Source organism: Muntiacus reevesi, chromosome 2 (assembly GCF_963930625.1).
Source record: "Muntiacus reevesi chromosome 2, mMunRee1.1, whole genome shotgun sequence".
Taxonomy (NCBI): Eukaryota; Metazoa; Chordata; class Mammalia; order Artiodactyla; family Cervidae; genus Muntiacus; species Muntiacus reevesi.
The window spans coordinates 183,079,229-183,095,971 of record NC_089250.1 but is presented as its reverse complement, the minus strand read 5'-3'; the positions used below and the strand labels follow the sequence as shown (position 1 = coordinate 183,095,971).

Sequence of the window (16,743 nt, the reverse complement as noted above, 5' to 3'; positions counted from 1 at the left end):
TCCTAGCATTCTAATGAGAAGCCTCATGGCTTCACAGAAGTTAACAAAAGGATTGAATGAACCAGCGAATATGCATTTAACTTTTATGGTTTCTATCTGAAAAAATCAAAGGTTTGAATTTGTGTTTTGGGGGAGTAGGGGAAACCTTCCCCTCAAACTAATTATGACAATAATTTGGTAAAATTAGATGTTACAAACAATTATATTTTCTATCTGACTCCTCCAGAGATTGGACACTCTTGGTTTCTAGTAACTTTATCAGATGAGTTAGGAAAGTTACCTCACTAACAGATACAGAAATCTCAAGGAATTTTTAAGACCTTGAAAAGGGAAGAATTCGCCTAGATTTGTTAGGTGAAATCGATAGCTTTTGGCATGACTTTCCCAGTCCTGAAAGGTTTTATTTTAAAAGCTCAGTCTGAGACTTTAACAACAAAGCAAAAAGTCTATGCTCAATTGGTCATATAAACCAAGCTAGGCCAAATTTTTTAGAGCGTAAGTATTTTGCAAACAAACTAGCCTTAATTTGGTTATATTTGATAAAAATGAGGGTTACTTTAGGGAGAAAAAGATGTTTTGATAAATGTTAAATCCCAGTTTGTTAATAGAGGTCTGTATCTAATAAGACTCATTTCCTGGATAGTTCTTTGCTGTTATGGGATATTAATGTAAAACTTAATTGAATTCCTAAAGAACACCCTTTTGTTTCTGAAGCTTATCTCAGTAATCTCTTTGGGTAAAGATCATATGCCTCATGAGCTGCAACCAGGACTGAAGGGCGTAGTTTAAGGTCTCCAACCTGAATGGAAGGACCTTTTAATCAGGTACTTTTAACTAGCTCATGCACAGGGAAATTGACTCAGAATAATTCCCACTTCCAAAGACCCCTACAGTGGACTGGTCTATAGAGAGGACACCTGATCTGATCTCACCTTAAGACGATGCTCAAACAGAGGAGAAACTGCACTACCTAGGACGAGAAGGTGACATCAGAGATAAGAAAGCTTGCCCAAGATGCTGGACCTGACTGGTATGATCATTTAAAATGCTTTCTTGACTTCTTAGACCTTTGCATATAAATCAAATGCTTTTCTATCGTAGGCCCGACCCTATGCTAGTTTTAGAAACCACCCAGTTGTTGGGTTTGTGGCCAGTTACCTGTCTAGTTCTGGGTTACCCTGCTGAATCTCTCTGCTCCAAGGTGCTAACTGGCTGACCCTGAGAAAACTTACTTTAAAAGAAAAATTATAGTCAGATCCAGGTCACTATTGACAATTACTAGATGGGATCCCCTCATCTGGCCAATCAATAATGCCTGCTGTGACCCTGGCCATAAAAGTTTATGTTGCTCAACATAAATGTTGAGTTTATTGTTGCTCAATCAGAGCAACAAGCAAAGTTTCATCAAAGGAAAAAAATCTCCCACAGTTATGGGATGGATAACACCAGGCTGTGGTAATTTAGGCATCCGTCTTGGCTGAACGACGTGTGCGCCACCAGGAAGGACTCTGAATCAGAACGATCGGGTCAAAGACAATGTGGAAACTAATCCCATCACCGTAAAACCGGAGGCTGTGAGCACCAAGGCAGAGCAGTCCTCCTGGCCTCCCTCACCCTCCCGCTCTCCGCCCAGGCCCCCCTTCCCAGTAACATCTCTTGCTTTGTCAGCATGAGTGTCTCCTCGGACAATTCATTTCCGCGTGTTACACAAGAGCCCACTTTTGGGCCCTGGAAGGGGTACCCCTTCCTGCAACAAGCCCAGCACACCAAGCACCCTCCAAGTCAGACACCACAATGCCAAGTACTGTTGAGGAAACAAGGTCTCCCCCATTCAACAAGTGGGGACCTGGGGCTCCAATGAAGGGGGTTTGTCTGAGGGCATGCAGCAGTCAGTGAGAGCCAGGATCCCCCCATCAGACTCCCACCGTCTCCCACCAGCGTCCACAACAGAAGCCTGCAGAAGGGGGCCCAGGTTGCTGACCTGGTGTCAGTACTGGAGGAGGTCGTCGCTAGGGCTCAGCAGCATCAGTGGGGCTCCCCTGGAGCTTGTGGGGTCACGCACTCCGCCAGCTGGCCCCAGCTTCATTTTTCTCCCGCGGTGAACACCGATTTGCACTGCAGCCTGCACTCGGGAGAGCTGTGTGGTGAGGGCAAGCCCTGGGCACAGCGAAGGCTGCCCGGGGCGGGGCTGAGCAGGAGAGGGTCAGAGAGCAGGCGAGGGTTGGCAGGACCCGCCAGAAACTCACTCGTATTGGGTCCACAGTGGGCTTCCGTCGGGAGATGTCGGGGGTGGGGACCCGATAGGCTTCGGGAGACAGCAAGGGACAGGGAGGCGTAGCACATTGCAGTTCATGGGGTTACAGAGCCAGGCGTGACTTAAGCGACTGAACAGCAACAGAGAGGCTCTCCCCCACCGAGGCCCTCTGCCGGGGTCAGGGCCCAGATGGGGCAGCTTACTGGGTTCGAAGGGAGAGCTCATCATGAGGAGGGGCCCATTCAGAGAGGACACTGCCTCCAAGTCTGCACACAGGTTAGCAAAGGAGGTGGGATCGTCTGGGGTCAGTGTAGCCCACGCAGGAACCCATGTGACACCGAGTGTCCTCCCCCCTGGGATCATACCCAACCAGGCACGACCGAGGGTGGCAGCCTTGCCTGGAGCAGGGACAGGCTGCCAGAGTCAGAGGGCCCAGGAGAGCCAGGACCAGGCTGGCAGCGGTGGTGCCAGCGGTGGGTATGCCGCGGCCCAGCCTTCCCCTGCTGGGAGGCTCGCCGAGACCAGGCAGGGGGTTCCGGCTGGGTGCCAGCAGCCTGGCAGCCAAACCTGCCCCTCTCCCCACAGGAGACGCACAGGACGCTGGAGAAACCTGCTCCCTTGCCGAGAAGCCTCTGATCGCTCCGAGACTGAAACTGCACCCCACACCGCCAACTCTGACGCTTTGGCCACTCAAAGCAGACAGGCCAAGTCCACTCTCCGGGCCCATGTCCCTGCTGGGCTGACTGCCGGGGGGGCAGCCTTCAGGGCTCAGCTTGAATGTCTCCTCGGTGAAGCCCTCCCCAGGCACAGGTTAAACCTGCTCCATCTCATGACCTGCCAGCTCGCTTCCTAACAGTCCCCAGACATGGGAAAGACTTGGATGACTCGTGTGGCATCTCACTGACAGAAGACAGGCTCCAGGGGGCCTTGCCCGTTTTGCCCTCTGCTGGGACAGCAGGCACTGGTTCACGGCAGGGGGACGAACTGGCGACGGGTACGCTGACGCCATTGAACACCTCGGGGCCCAGGACTCCGCCAGCACTCAGGAGGCAGGCCTGAGGTCTGAGGGTCCCTCCCCGCTTTGCTCCAGGCCCAGAGTCAGCACAGTGATGGCCAGAAGAGGAACAGCAGCTGTCCTCATGGCCTCCTGGAAGCTGGAGGTCGCTGGCATCTTAGACATGAGGGAACCGGGGCTGCAGCCACGAGCGGGCTCCCATGCCACCGCGGGGGCGGCAGCTGCCGGCCGCCACCCAGCCTCCCAGGAGGGGACCTGAGCCCGGCGGGGCTGGGCACAGAGGGAGCAGGCGGGCCACTGCTGCGTGGTTTTATTACTATAAATATACAGTAAAAACGGACAAAAACTAGCCAATCAGAGTATGTCAAGTGACAGCACGTGAGTCCAAGACAGGCCAGTCTGCACCCTGTCCTGCAGAATCACGGACACCAACACAGATGGTGCGAGGTTGGGGTGCTGACCGCAAGAGGAGTGGGCAGCGGGACACGGCCTCCCCGCCTGTGTGCAGGTGTGCGTGTGTGTGCATCGCCTCGTGTGCACCCAGGAGCACACGGCGGCTGAGAGGGGAGGGCACGCAGGGAGCCAAGGGGCTGGGGCACGCTGCCCCAGCCGTGGCCTCTGCTCACAGGCTGGACCGGAAAGAAAAGGGGGCATCCACCCCGAGGGCCCCGGGCGGGGCTGCCGGCTGCCAGCTGCCCCAGGACCGTGCTCCCTGGGGCAGCTCTGCAGGGAGCCGGGCCTTCTCTTGCTGGCTGAGGGTCAGCTTCTGGGTGCTGAGACCCACCCGCCAGGCTCAAGGCCTTGCATGGACAGCTGGTCCGGGGCACCAAGGCCAAGCGCCCCCTCGGCCTTTCCGCTGCCCAGAAAACGTATCTTTAAAAGATGAGGTCACCTCAGATGGGACCCACAACCCCCAGGCAGGTCCCACCACAGGAGCCCCAAACTGAAGAAATCAAGGAGGGACGGTGAGTCAGGGCTACACGGCAGAGAGAGCAGAGAAGCCTAGAGGCCTGTCACACCCCCCCGGGGGGACAGGGGAGCAGCAGTGCCCCTGGCATATGCAGCCCCCACCTGGAGGGCCCGGTAAGGTGGGCGAAGCTGCCTCTGAGAAGGCGCCAGGCTCAGAGAAGGGCCCAGACAGAAGCACTGCCAGTGGCCGGGCCCATGGCGGGTCTGGTTGCCCGGCCGGCCGAGCTAAGGAAGGTGCTCACGGGGCCAGTGGGGAGGGGGAGGCCACACGCACGGTGGCGGGACAGGCACTGTTTCCTTCATTGGCTGAGACTCGGACCCCGCTTCCTTCCCTCCCAGAGTCCCGCGGCGTTTCCTGTCGCGGCTGCGCTTGGTCCGCCACCGAATTCTCCCCTGTGCTGCATTCACTGGCGCTGATGGGCCCCTCAAGGGCTTGGGGGCTGTGGAGGCCCATCCAGGCTTCCCGTGGGCGACCAGCCCTGCAGGGTGTGTGGGGGGAGCCCCGGAGCTCGGCGCCCAGAGCAGAAAGCCGCCGTCCTTCATTGTGCACCATCGGCAAACACGTCGACCACAGACAAGGGGGGTTGGTGGAGGCGACAGTCACACGGCCCCTCGGAGCTGGGAACCACACCGCCATGCAGATTGGAGGAGCCAGGGTCGCGCTGGGGTCTCAGCGGAGCTGGGGGCTCCGTGCTGCCAGCTGGCCCGACTCTCAGAGCGGGGTCAGCTCAGCGGCCCTGGGGTCGGGGCTGGGGCCGCCAAGCGGGGGCCGGGGGTGCCCAGTGGCGTGGAGGCTGCGGGGCGTCTCCATGGAGGTGGACCATCCTGCGGGGCGAGAAGGTGAGGGTCAGCGGGCGGCCCACAGGCTCTGGGCTCCCGCAGCCACCGTGGAGGCAGGGAACACGGTGGACCTGGCAACCTCGGCCAGCCGAGGGGTACCCGCCGCTGGACCCTGCCCACGCTGGCGCTGAGCTTCCTGCTTCTGCCGGGCCACCATCCCGTCACCACTGGGTTTGGCCAGAACTCAGCCCCCGCCACCGGCGGTGGGGCACATGCAGAGGGCCCCGGGAGGCACCCCCAGGGTGCTGTGAGCCCCGTCACGTGCTCAGGCCACCTTGGGGCACCCCGGGAGGCACCCCCAGGGTGCTGTGAGCTCCCCCTGTGCTCAGGCCACCTGGGGCACCCTGGGAGGCACCCCCAGAGTGCTGAGCCCCACCACGTGCTCAGACCACCTGGGGCGCTGGTGCCTGGGGGTCGGCACACCTCGCAGGCCCCTGGCGGCTTCAGGGGCAAACCCAGCTGCCCCCAGGGCCAGCGACAGACCCTCAGGGATCCAGCGAGGGGACTGTCTTCTTAGGAGCCGTGGCTACACATGGGAAGCCAGCTCTGCCATGCAGCCCAGAGGACAAATATGGTTCTCTGCAGCCAAGTCTGACCCATTTCCCGCTTCTGGAAGTTTTACCCAAATGGCAACACTATCTCCCAAGGATGAGGCTGGGGCCAATGTCATATAAATGCCAGGTCCTATTTCAGTCGAGGCTAAGTGCTGTCACAAAAAGCGACCAACGAAGGTGAGAGAGGTCTTTGGGAGGAATGTCGTCGGGAGGCGGACCCCGCAGTCTGGGGCAGCAGGGCTGACCGGGAGGGGTGCCAAGTCCTCCAAGGCCGACAGCCTGGGGTCTGACCCCACCACACTCATCTAGAAACCCTGGGCCATCGAAGGCGCCAAGTTCTCTCTCTCCAGACTTCCCAGCGGGCTGATGTCACCTGGAGGAGGGGCAGGGGTCCCCCAGTGTGTCTCCCTTTGGGGGTGCTCTCGGAATGGCTTTCAGTAAAATGTCCATTTGGGCTGTCTGGGGAGAGGGAGGTGGGGAGATCGCTCACAGGCTGACCCCAGAGCACGCTGGTGTTCTAGGAGAGTCCAGAGGTGGGGGCAGGGACAGGCCAGTTGTCAGCAACAGCGGGGTCCTGGCCAGCGCTAAGTCACTGATCCTGGGACCCTCGAGGCTAAAAGAGCCTGACTGGGCCGCCGGGTCCAGAGGGAAAGTCCTCCGGTTCCAAAGGCTGGTCAGACCCTCCCCCCGCAGAACCAGCTCTCTGGAGCACCCCTGCTGTGGCCTTCGGAAGCCTCTGGATTCAGAATCCAGGGCCCCAGAGAAGACATGGATGTGGAAGCAGCCTGGAGGACAGGAAGGAGCCCCCCGCCCCACGTGCGAAGGCATCACGTACCGGCTTACTCCTCTAAACCAGCGGAGCAGGAGCCGGGCCCCAGGGCTGCCAGAGGAGGAGAGAGACGGAAGCTCAGTTAGCAGGGTGCTCGGAGGGGCCACACGCTCCAGGCAGAGGCGCCGGTGGGGGATGAGGTGCAGGCGCGGGGGCGGGGTGTGATAGGAACAAATGCCACACACGCGTGAAGAGAGGTGCGAAGTGCCTTTCCTGAGAGCGTGTCCGGTCCTGGTGCTAAGGCAGAGGATGCCAGACGGGGGAAGGACGCGGGCAGCCGGCAGGGACGAGAGGTTGGGCGCGGCAGGGATGAAGGGCTGGGCGCGGCGGGGCCCAGAAAGGGCCTCCAGCCTGCAGGGCTGCTAGGGTGCCAGGCGTTGTGGGTCTCTCCGTTTTACAGATTTGCCCGCCCCACCTTTATTCCATCTGACAGGTTACACTAAGATCCACTAAACCACGCTCCCTCCACCCAGAGGACGCCGTGCAGTTGCTGAAAAGAAGACACCTCCCACGTGTGGGGGCTCACATTCCTAAAGCCACACAGCGCTGTGGGAGATGCTCAGGGTCTCTGCTGAGGGAAGCAGCCCGCGGGACAGGCAGCGGAGTGGGGGCGGGCGGTCACAGAGGTGGTGGGTCCCCGAGGACCCCGGCCCGCCCCCAGGAGCAGGCAGCCAAGCTGGGGGGCAGCAGGAGCAGAACAGGCCAGTGTGGGCCCCGCTCTGCTCTGGCATTGAGAACCAAGCCCCCCCCGCCGTCCCACCGGTGGCATCTGCCGCTCTCCCCACCCCGCAGCTGGCCGAGGTCCACAGGAGGTCCGAGACACGCTGGGAGTCCTGACCGCCAGAGGTCCCGGGCCCACTATGGGCCTGGCCAGCCCAGCAGACGCCTGGAAGCTCTGTGGGCCACTCGAGGGAGCAGAAGTGGGGGGCGGCCCTGCACTGGCTGAGGGTGCTTGAGGTGTCCCCCAGCGGCACCCAGGGGCTGGGGTGAGAGGTCGTCGGCAGGATCAGGATTCGCTCAAGGCTCCCAGAAGCGGAGTCTCTCCTGACCCCTCCTTCCCACCCCGCCCGACCAGGTCTTCATCCTGGTGAAACACCAGGTCTTCGGGAGTCACTCTAACAGAGCTTCGCCCATGGGCTCCTCTGGGGGGCCTGTGTGTGTCGGTGAACCACCTGCTGCCCTGCTTCCTCACACCAGGACCCCGACTTCCAGGACCCCGACCTCCAGGACCCCGACCTCCAGGTCCCCTCTGTCTGCACAGGCTGCCACTTGGCTGGAAGCCCCAGGACAAGAGGCCCTTCTACACCGAAGCCCGTCTCAGCTCCCCTGATGCCCAAGGTGTGGCTCCAGGCGGTGCAGCTCCAGGGGCAGGTGGGGGCAGAGAGGAAGGCCTCCCCCCGCCCAGGAAGGAGCGAGGCTACTCGCTCATCTTGACTCCAGAACCTCAGGTGTGGCGCCCCCGCCTGGCCTCGGGCGCAGCGCCCTTACCTGGCAGGTAGACGTCGGCAGGTGCGCCGGGCTGGCTGCGGCCACAGGGCTCGGGGCTGCCGTCCTGCAGGACGTTCTCGATGGATGGCATGCGGCTCCCTGCGGGGGACGGGGCAGGTTGGGGGGCCTGCAGGCAGGAGGTGGTCCAGCCATTCCCCGGAGCCCAGACTCGACCCCAACTCCCCCCTGCTCTCCCGGGACCCAGAAACAGATTGTCTATTATGCTTTCTTTCTTTTTCCTTTTCTCCTGCCCACCCCCCACACAGCGTGGAGCTCTGTTTTGTTTTTATTAGAAAAACATCCCATGCCCACGTTGAAAAGACTGTCTGCTATCTTCCAGGATGGGCAGGGGGGCGCACAGCTCCAGGCACACAGCAGGGCGTTCACATGGGGGGGTGGATCCTCCTCCTTACACGTCAGACCTCAGCTGGGACCTGCCCTGTGCTTGTGGGGCCCTCAGAGGTGCCTGGATCCCACAAGAGGGCCCTGGAGGCCCCTGGTCCCGGCGTGGTGTGCAGGCAGGAAGGAGTTGCCACCACTGGGGGGTGAAGCTGAGGCCTGAGGGGCAGAGGGGCCTGCCTAAGTGGTGGGCAGGAAGCGACAGCACTGGACTCCCACGGGGACATGGGGGACACGCAGGGGAGGGGTTGGCTGAGCTGTGCACACCCCCCGGCGATCGGCCACACCAGGCCCGAGTCCCAGAGGCCCTGGGGGGCCCCCGCCCCGGTGGGACAGGCAGAGCCCCAGGCCAAGAGTGTGGGGCACCCACCACGGCAGAACCGTCCAGGCAGAAGAGAAAAAACGGCTGCTGCCGCTAAAGAACAGGTAGGGAGGGAAACTGGGGCGGCCGAGGGCTGTCCTCCGGGAGAGCGTGCAGGACCCGTGGTGTGTGGTCGGCCAGCACGGCCCCGAGAAGCCTCAGAGGAGCAGGCAGGGAGCACGGCAGGGCTCAGGCCGGGAACACTCACCCTGCTTCACCGACGAAGTCTCATCCACCGTCTCCGTCATGAAGCTCTAAGACACAGAGAGGAGATGTTCGTGGACCCTGGTGCTGACAGCCGAGCCCGATACGGGGGCTCCCACGGCCTTCACCCACCAGTGCCCACCCCACAGACGAGGAAACTGACGCCAGGGAAGGTCACGGTGGTCATGGTCGCTGAGTGAGGGAACAGCGGGAGCTGGGAGGCCAACAGGTGGGCAGCAGGGACAGAGAGACAAGGCGGGGGCCTCACCTCAGGGGAGCTGCTCAGCGCCGGCCCCGCCCCACTTGGAGGGGGCAGAGCCTCCGAGTCGTCCTCCTCGTGGATGGGGGATGACGGGGACCGGAGGGTGCTGGGGACACAGGACAGGTGAGTGAGCTCAACCAAGCCAGCCCCGGGGGGCCGCCGACACCCAGGGAGCCAGCACCGGTGCACCAGGCCCAGGGTATGTGTCGCAGGAGGCCCCCCAGGGCCCACACACGCCTGTCTGCAGAGGGGAAGGGAACTGCGACAGCAGAGGCCGCAGGGAGAGCTGGGTGGCAGCAGGACAGGCCCAGGGGCCTCCGCTATCCTTGGAGCCATTCTGTGACACGCAGAAGGGGCTGGGGCCGTGGGAGTTCTGCAGAACCTGTGCCTCCTTCACACTTCTCTAGAAAACCAGCGAGCGTCAGAAAAACTGCGCCCAGCAGGGCTGGTCGCCAGCATCTCCAAGGGTGGCCTGGAGGACCCATGACTGACCCGTGGCTGGACCCTGGGCACGTGGCCCCCATCAGCGATGATGACCCTGTGCTTGCTGAGTGGGCTGGGACGGCTCGTGGGGGCCGGGCGGGGTTTGGAGGTGCAGCTGGCAGGCCTGCAAGCCTGCCGCAGGGGGCTGCCGGCGCCGGGCTCACCTGTCGGGGGACTTGCTCCGGGGTTTGCCCTTCTGCAGGCTGCTTTCCACCATCCGATCGATCCCGGCAAGTGGACAGCTGGCCTGTGACAAGCCGTCCGAGACACCTGAGTAGGTGATCTCCTCGTAGAGGGGAGCCGTGGGGACGGCCGGGGGGCCAGCCGGGGGCACCGCCCGAAGGCCATTGAGTGCCTCGAGCAAGGAGATGGGCTCGTAACCGGGCGGGATGCTGTCGGCACTCTGCGGAGGGAGGTGGGAGTGAGGGGCCAGCCGGCCAGGCGCCCGCCCACTGCCCATGGCGCCCCTGAGACGGTCTGCTCCCCAGAGCCTGCTCTCTGACCATCCCCCGTCCACTCCACCTTCCAGGGTCTCATCCCCCGCCCTCGGGGGGGCACCCCTGCCCAGAGAGGCCTCAGCCATCAGCCGCGGCCCTGGACGTCCCAAGTGTCCAAGTGGTGCCCAGGATGGAGGCAGAGAAGACGCCCAGAAGGCCGCCCGACTCGGCCTCGGCCAGCCCCTGCCTGACTTTCTGCTCCTGCCAGGTGGGCGCAGAGAGTGGGGGGGGGGGGGGGGGGCGCGGTTAGTAAGAGGAAGGGCCGGAGTAGGAGGGCAGCGAAGCCGTGGGAGAAGCTGCTGGGAGCGTGCGGTCCAGGCCACGAGGACCCGCCTGACACAGTGGTCGGGCCTGGAGATCCTCCGGGGCTGCTCAAGTGCTGCTGGGCCGACACGGGCTCCCGGGAGTCTAATAAAGCCCAAGACGGGTACTGCCCATGCTGGGAGGATCCAACCAACGGGCTAAGTTCAGGGCTAGAGGTGAAAGGAGCGGGAGGCCAGGCGCCGGGGATGTTAGTTGGGCCGCCGGGGCCGCGGGTGGGACGGCCGTCTGCCGTCAGCTTGTGAGCGAGGTGAAGGGCAATGCGCTCTCCTCGAAGCCCTGCCTGCCCTGCTGACCTGTGGGAGGTGACAGGGTGACCCTGGGGGCTTGGCAGGCAGAGGAGCCGGCTGGGGCTTCCTGACCTCAGCAGGCGCTTCCGGGCCACCTGGGACCACGGCGCCTGCATCTGTTCCCAGGCCGCCTGCAGGTTCAAGTTATTACACTGATCTCCCTCACCCCTCGGAACAAGGAGAAGAAAAGGAAATCTCTGTGTCTAAGCTGACCCTTGGGTAACCCGACTCTCTGCCTTTTACCAAGGGGGGATCCAGGCAAAGGCCTGGCCCGGTGGCTACTCACTAGCTAGCTCCCACCTGCCCCCACCCCGAGATGCAGGGAAAACGAGAGAAATACGAAGTGTCGGCCCGCAGAGCGGGGGTGCAGGGTGAGCAAGCGTGAGGGGCATTCACAACAAGAGCGGCAGCCTTAGTTCCACCTCTGACATCATTCCACTGCCAGCAAGAAAAAAAAGGGAAACAGGGCATTCGGGAGGAAGCAGAGCTGGCGAGAGGGGTGCCCGGGGCTTCGTGCCGACAGACCTTGTGTTCTGCTTGTTCCACAAAACTCCCTTCCTGGGCGGGCACGCCGGGACTGGGGAGAGTGGGTCTGACAGGTTAAAGGAACTGGACACATTGGCCTGGGATGAAAGTGCTTCCCCGTTCCTGTCACTGTGCAGTCGTCAGGGCACGGGGCAGAGACGAAGCCACGGGGCCAGACACACTTACTGTTTCCCTTTTAGGTTTCTTGCTGGCCAGTGAGGCGGGGTGCGACTTTGATTTTTTAAAGGGACACTGTCAAGATAAAAATCATAGGTTTAACCGCTGCCACCCCCCGTGTGGCACCGAGCGGGCTGGACGGGGTCTCCCTGGCCTGCAGGCCTCCAGGCAGGCCAGGCACCAGTGCTTTGCACCAGCCTCTGAGCCACGAAGATCTGGCCAAGCACGGGTTCTACCTCGGGACTTGGGTAGGCTGGGCCTGCGTGTCCTCTTGGCACTGGAGGAGCTGGCCCCTTCCCCAGCAGCCACTTCTGGTCTGGGTCCCCCCACCCCACCGCGAGCAGCAGGTCCTGGCAGGGGTGGGTATGACAGTGGCCGCACACTCCCCACGAGGGGGCCCAGCGGGGCACAGAGAAGGGGCCTGCAGGCCCCAACACAGCCAGGTCGACTCACTGCCAAGACTGACTCCTAAAGATGGAGTTCAAGTCCCTGATCGCTCCCACTCGGTGCTGATCTGAAGACTCACTGCAGAAAATGGCTCATGTGGGCTCTGGTGCTTCATGGAAACTGCTCGTGCAGGGAAGGTGGTGGAGAACGAGGGCCACTTACATGGGATTATAACCTCCAAAGAGGGTGGTGCTGGCCCTTGAGAGCATGTGAGGTTAACCAACCAGGCTGCCCTGCACTGTGGGAGGCGCCTCGGCCCTCCAGACAAGAGGGACAAATACGGGAGGGTCCCACCTGACCCTCGGACACCAGGGCAGAAACCAGGAGCAGCTGCAGTTGAGAACCCACTGCCAAAGCCCACCCTCCGTGGAGCAGCCAGACTCCTGCCTCGGGGTGGGAACCTCAGCACCGTTCTCTCCACCAGAAACACGGGCGTGCTGGAGAAAGCGCTGACTGCTCTGAAATCAAGTCCACCATTAAACGGCCGAGTGCCTGGTTTCAGAGCTGGAAGCCCTGGTGGTCATGGGCCTCGCAGAATAAACAATGTGGCTGTCCCGGGAGAAGTGGGGAGACAGGCACCCCCCAAGGGGCATCCTTGCCCCTCATTCAGGGGCACACAGCACCTTCAGATATTGAAAGAGAAGCCAGAAAGCTGAGTCTCCGGGAGGATTCTCAGACTTACACACTGGCCCGGTTCTCAAACACTGGGGCAGAATCGGTCACACCTGGGGCCCGGGGCAGGCATCGTCTGTGGGGACGGCAAGCCGCGCGGCACTGGCTCGTACCCTTTCACAGCGTCAGCAGAGCCTCTGAGAATCACGGGATCCAAACAACTCAATCGAGAGCCAAGAAAACAGGCTCACAGGCCGACAACGCCCAAAGCCAGAGGGGACCCGAGAGCCGGGCCTGCCCCATGTCCGTTCTCCTTCCTTCTGCCCCTCTGCCCCCCTTGGCGACCCCCAGACCACTGCCCCATCCGTGGGTCTCTCCACGTCCCTTCCTGCTCCTCTGCCTGCCCTTCTCTCAGCACCTCCCTGTCCACCTTCATCCCCACCCGCCTATGTCTCCCTCCCGTCTCTCTCGAGGTTCCTGAAGTCTGATCCGCCTCCCCTCATCCGCTGCAGCAAGGTCTGATCCCCGGTGCCTCAGGAGCTGGTGCAGGGGAGGGCTGTGGGTGCCCTCCCGTGTGCCTGGGCAGGGGCTGGGAGAGCAGGGGGCAGGAGAGGACGCGCCACTGCCACGCTTAGGAGGGGAATTCCCTTCCTAAGAGCACACAACGCCCCTGGCTGTCTGGTGTGGTGGAGAAGAGGTGACCGACACCACGACTCAGACTCAGCCAAAGGTCACCTCCGTCTTAGAACCTCACCATCGGCAGAAGCAACCTCCTCGTGGCAGCCGGCTCTCACGGGGCCTGGGCCGACCCCCCCACTCAGCCTCACCGCTGCCCCCCGGAACCAGGCAGGTGAGCCAGGGGCCCCGAGAGCTGGCAGGGCATGGCCGTAAGGGCAGAGCCTGGGTAACCCCATGCTGACCCACCAGCCCCGCCGGGGGCCCTCAAGGTCCAAACGTGAGGGCGGGGCCTGTGCAGTGGGCGGGGTTTCTTCCAGGCCCCACCCCGCCCTCTCCAGCCCCGCCCTCTCCAGCCCCAACACAGAAGGAAGCAGCACTCACAGAATGCTCGTCGTGGTCCATGCTCTGGGCCAAAACGGGGCTGAAGGAGATGGGGGACAGGGCCCCCGGCTTCTTGCGCACCGCCCGGATCTGCAGAAGAGCCCGGAACGCTGCGGGGGAGGGATGGGTTCAGGTGGTGGGAGCGACACTCTGAGACCCTGCTGAGTTTCGAGACCCTGACGACCACCCACCCCGCAGTGATCCGAGGAGAGGCCCGGGTTGAGGTTAAAGGAGGGGGAAAAAAAAAAGATGGGAAAGAATATAAGCAGATTCCTCCCGGTAGAAAGCCAGAGGCTCAAGGGAAACATGCCAGCTTCTTGGAATCGAATAGTAAGAATGACTTCCTAAAGACCATGATTCTCAGACATGAGGAATTTCAGTCAGTCCAATACAGCCAATGAAACAGATGGCCACCATTCTATTTTAGTTTTCAAGTGGATGAAGAATTTGTTTTATGAAAAGTACGGTAGTCATGAAATAATATTTGTTATCGAAAACGAAACAAATGATTTAATCACAACAAAGGCCTTCAAAATGCCCTGCCTTGGTCTCCACTGACTGTATATACAAACAACGAATGCCTTTAAGCTGGAACGCAGTTCACTAAAAATAAAAGTAAATCCAATTGGGAAACAAAGTAAAATGACATGTTATTACTACGGACTTACTGAATTTGAGTTAGGTTTTTGAATATGCTAAACGCTTTCATAGGGCAAAGAGCACTTAGTTACAAAGATCAATTTGCATTATTAAAAAAAAAAAAAGACCCTAGACTTTTTTTTTTTTTACCAGGCCTCGTGGCACCATCTTGAGGGATCTCAGACTCCACCAGGGATTAAACCTGGGTCACAGCAGTGAAAGCCTGCAGCTCTAACCACTACGCCACCAGGGAACTCCCTGAGTTTTGCTATATGTAAATCACACTTTCTTTTTCTCTGCCAGGGTTTCCCAAGGCCATGAATATTGATTAACTGCTCTGAAGCGTGATTTTAACATAGCTATAAACAATCCAACAGAAGAGCTTTACAGTGAACAGTCACTGACCAAAGAACTAAACGCAACAACAAAGACATATTTTTACGACCCGAATTTTAAATCTACTGATGCATTGCTTCTGAAAGCAGCAAGCAATACACCTGACAGCCGTCTATGACTGGGGGAAAAAAAAAGCCATCCTTTATTTATTCAGAGAAAATGTCCTGCAGTGGCCACAGGAGGGCGCCCTCGCTGCCCACACCCAGCACCCACTGGGACCAAGCCAGGACCCTGGAGCCACCAGCAGGACCCACGCCCTGAAGACGTTCATTCTCTGCCGGAGAAAGGATGTTTCACTCAGAACTAGGCCTGACGTGACAACTTTTCCAGATGCTCCAGTAAACGAAATTTAACTCCGTGATCGTTTACACTCAGCACACTTTCCACTTTCTTGTCATGTCTTATCAGACTCATTTGAAAAGACCTTGATGCTGGGAAAGATTGAAGGAGAAAGGAAAAGCAGACGACAGAGGATGAGATGGTTGGATGGCATCACCAACTCAATGGACATGAGTCTGAATAAGCTCCAGGACTTGGTGATGGACAGGGAGGCCTGGCGTGCTGTGGTCCATGGGGACGCAGTCGGACACGAGTGAGCGACTGAACTGAACTGAACTGCTCCCAGTCTGTCCCACGCACTCCCTGAAGAGAAGCTCTGCGTCGCTGATGGCCTCCATGCAGCTCCCTGCTCACATCCGCCGCCAACCCCTCCTGGACCCGGCCCGACCTCCCGGAGGTGCCGCCGTGGCCGCGGGGGGCCCTGCCCGCCCCACTCACGCAGCCGGCAGATGGGGCAGTTGCTGGCCTGGTAGCGCAGCGTGTCGGCGCAGGAGTTGCAGAGGCAGAGGTGGCGGCAGGGCAGGATGAGCGTGTCCCGCAGGTCGGACAGGCACACCACGCACTCGCTGCTGTTGTCACTGTTCTCCTCGTCCGAGGGCTGCGGGACATGGGCACCCAGGTCGGTGGCTCCCGAGGCAAAGAGGCCAGGGGCTGGGGGCCTTCCCCTGGGGGCTGCGGGGGGGCCCAGGGAAGCCCCTGGGGGCAGAGGAAGGTCACCGAGGGGCAAGGCGCCCCCCATCCACCCCCCAGATCAAGAGGACTCGGGGCTCCTGTTCCCCACAATTGAGGGGCGCTGTGCCCCCACCCCCGGGCTCTGTGGGCCGCCAGGCTCCCCTCACGGGTGTCGCACTGCAAGCTCAGCTGCTGCTGTGAGCGGGGAAAGGCCAGGGACGCCTGGGCGAGGTCTGGGGGCAAGAGCGGGCCTGGCGTCCCAGGCTGCCCTGACAGTCAGAGCCCAGTGATGGGAAGGAGGCAGCACGTTTACCGGAAAAAGGACAAAACGTCCCACAGACTCTGCTAACTCAAGAATGAAGGAAAAGCGATGGAGCCTGGGGTCCTGGGGCCTCCAGGAGAAGGCACAGCAGGGCCCTGGCCAGGATGGTAGCCCCAGGCAGGTCACCACCCCCAAACAGCCAGGGGAGCGCGGGGGGCACGCCGGCCTGGCCCACCCGCGGGGCCACGAGCACGAACCTTGGTCTCCTGGTTGTTCTTGTTCTCGATGCCATAGATCTCCTGCAGCAGGTAGCTAACCCGGTCCACCTGCAGGGCAGAGCAGCCTCTGGGCACCCGCCCCACCAAGGGCTCCTCTGCACCCCCCCCAGCCCAACACCCCCTCCCAGGGGCCGGGCTCAGTTCCTGGGGGCAGGCGTGGGCGTCTACTCTGTCCAACCGCCCACCCCCAGGGAGCAGGCACTGCTGGAGATGAGAGGCGAAGTGCCCAGAGGAAGCATGGACATGGCTCGGCCAGGTCCCGCCCGGCCCGGAGGGCGTGAAGCCAAGCTCTACCGGGCCCGGTGACTGCACCTTCTGCTCACCTTATCAGGCCCAACCCCACAAGAGAACGACTCCAGACTCTCCCGTCAACCCCCTGTCCCCCACCACACTGACCAGAGTTAGGCCTCGAGCTGACTACGTTTCAAAGTGGTCCGAGTTGCTGCATTGCCCAGCACTCACGGACCACAAAGACCCTCCTGAGAGCCATGGTGTGCCGGTCAGCTCTCCTGAAACCCTCGCCTAGACCACCACGGGGTCTCCTGCCCTCTGGACACCTCCAGGCATTGGC

The 16,743-nt window shown here is 60.9% G+C and overlaps 1 protein-coding gene across 4 annotated transcripts in view; it reads right to left on the bottom strand.

The window, feature by feature from the left end:
* Positions 1-3,566: 3,566 nt before the first annotated feature.
* Positions 3,567-16,743, bottom strand: part of MGRN1 (mahogunin ring finger 1) — a 36,767-nt gene continuing 23,590 nt past the window's right edge. The window contains exons 9-18 of one of the 4 annotated variants that reach the window (XM_065924256.1): positions 16,152-16,220; positions 15,399-15,558; positions 13,587-13,696; positions 11,478-11,543; positions 9,823-10,061; positions 9,182-9,281; positions 8,918-8,963; positions 7,950-8,048; positions 6,468-6,512; positions 3,567-5,063 (exon numbers count right to left, since the gene is read on the bottom strand). In XM_065924256.1, coding sequence (XP_065780328.1) covers positions 6,472-6,512; positions 7,950-8,048; positions 8,918-8,963; positions 9,182-9,281; positions 9,823-10,061; positions 11,478-11,543; positions 13,587-13,696; positions 15,399-15,558; positions 16,152-16,220 — 930 coding nt within the window. In that variant the 3' untranslated portion in view covers positions 3,567-5,063; positions 6,468-6,471. The remainder of the gene's footprint in view (positions 5,064-6,467; positions 6,513-7,949; positions 8,049-8,917; positions 8,964-9,181; positions 9,282-9,822; positions 10,062-11,477; positions 11,544-13,586; positions 13,697-15,398; positions 15,559-16,151; positions 16,221-16,743) is intronic. The other 3 variants (XM_065924257.1, XM_065924254.1, XM_065924255.1) reach the window with 3 other exon arrangements.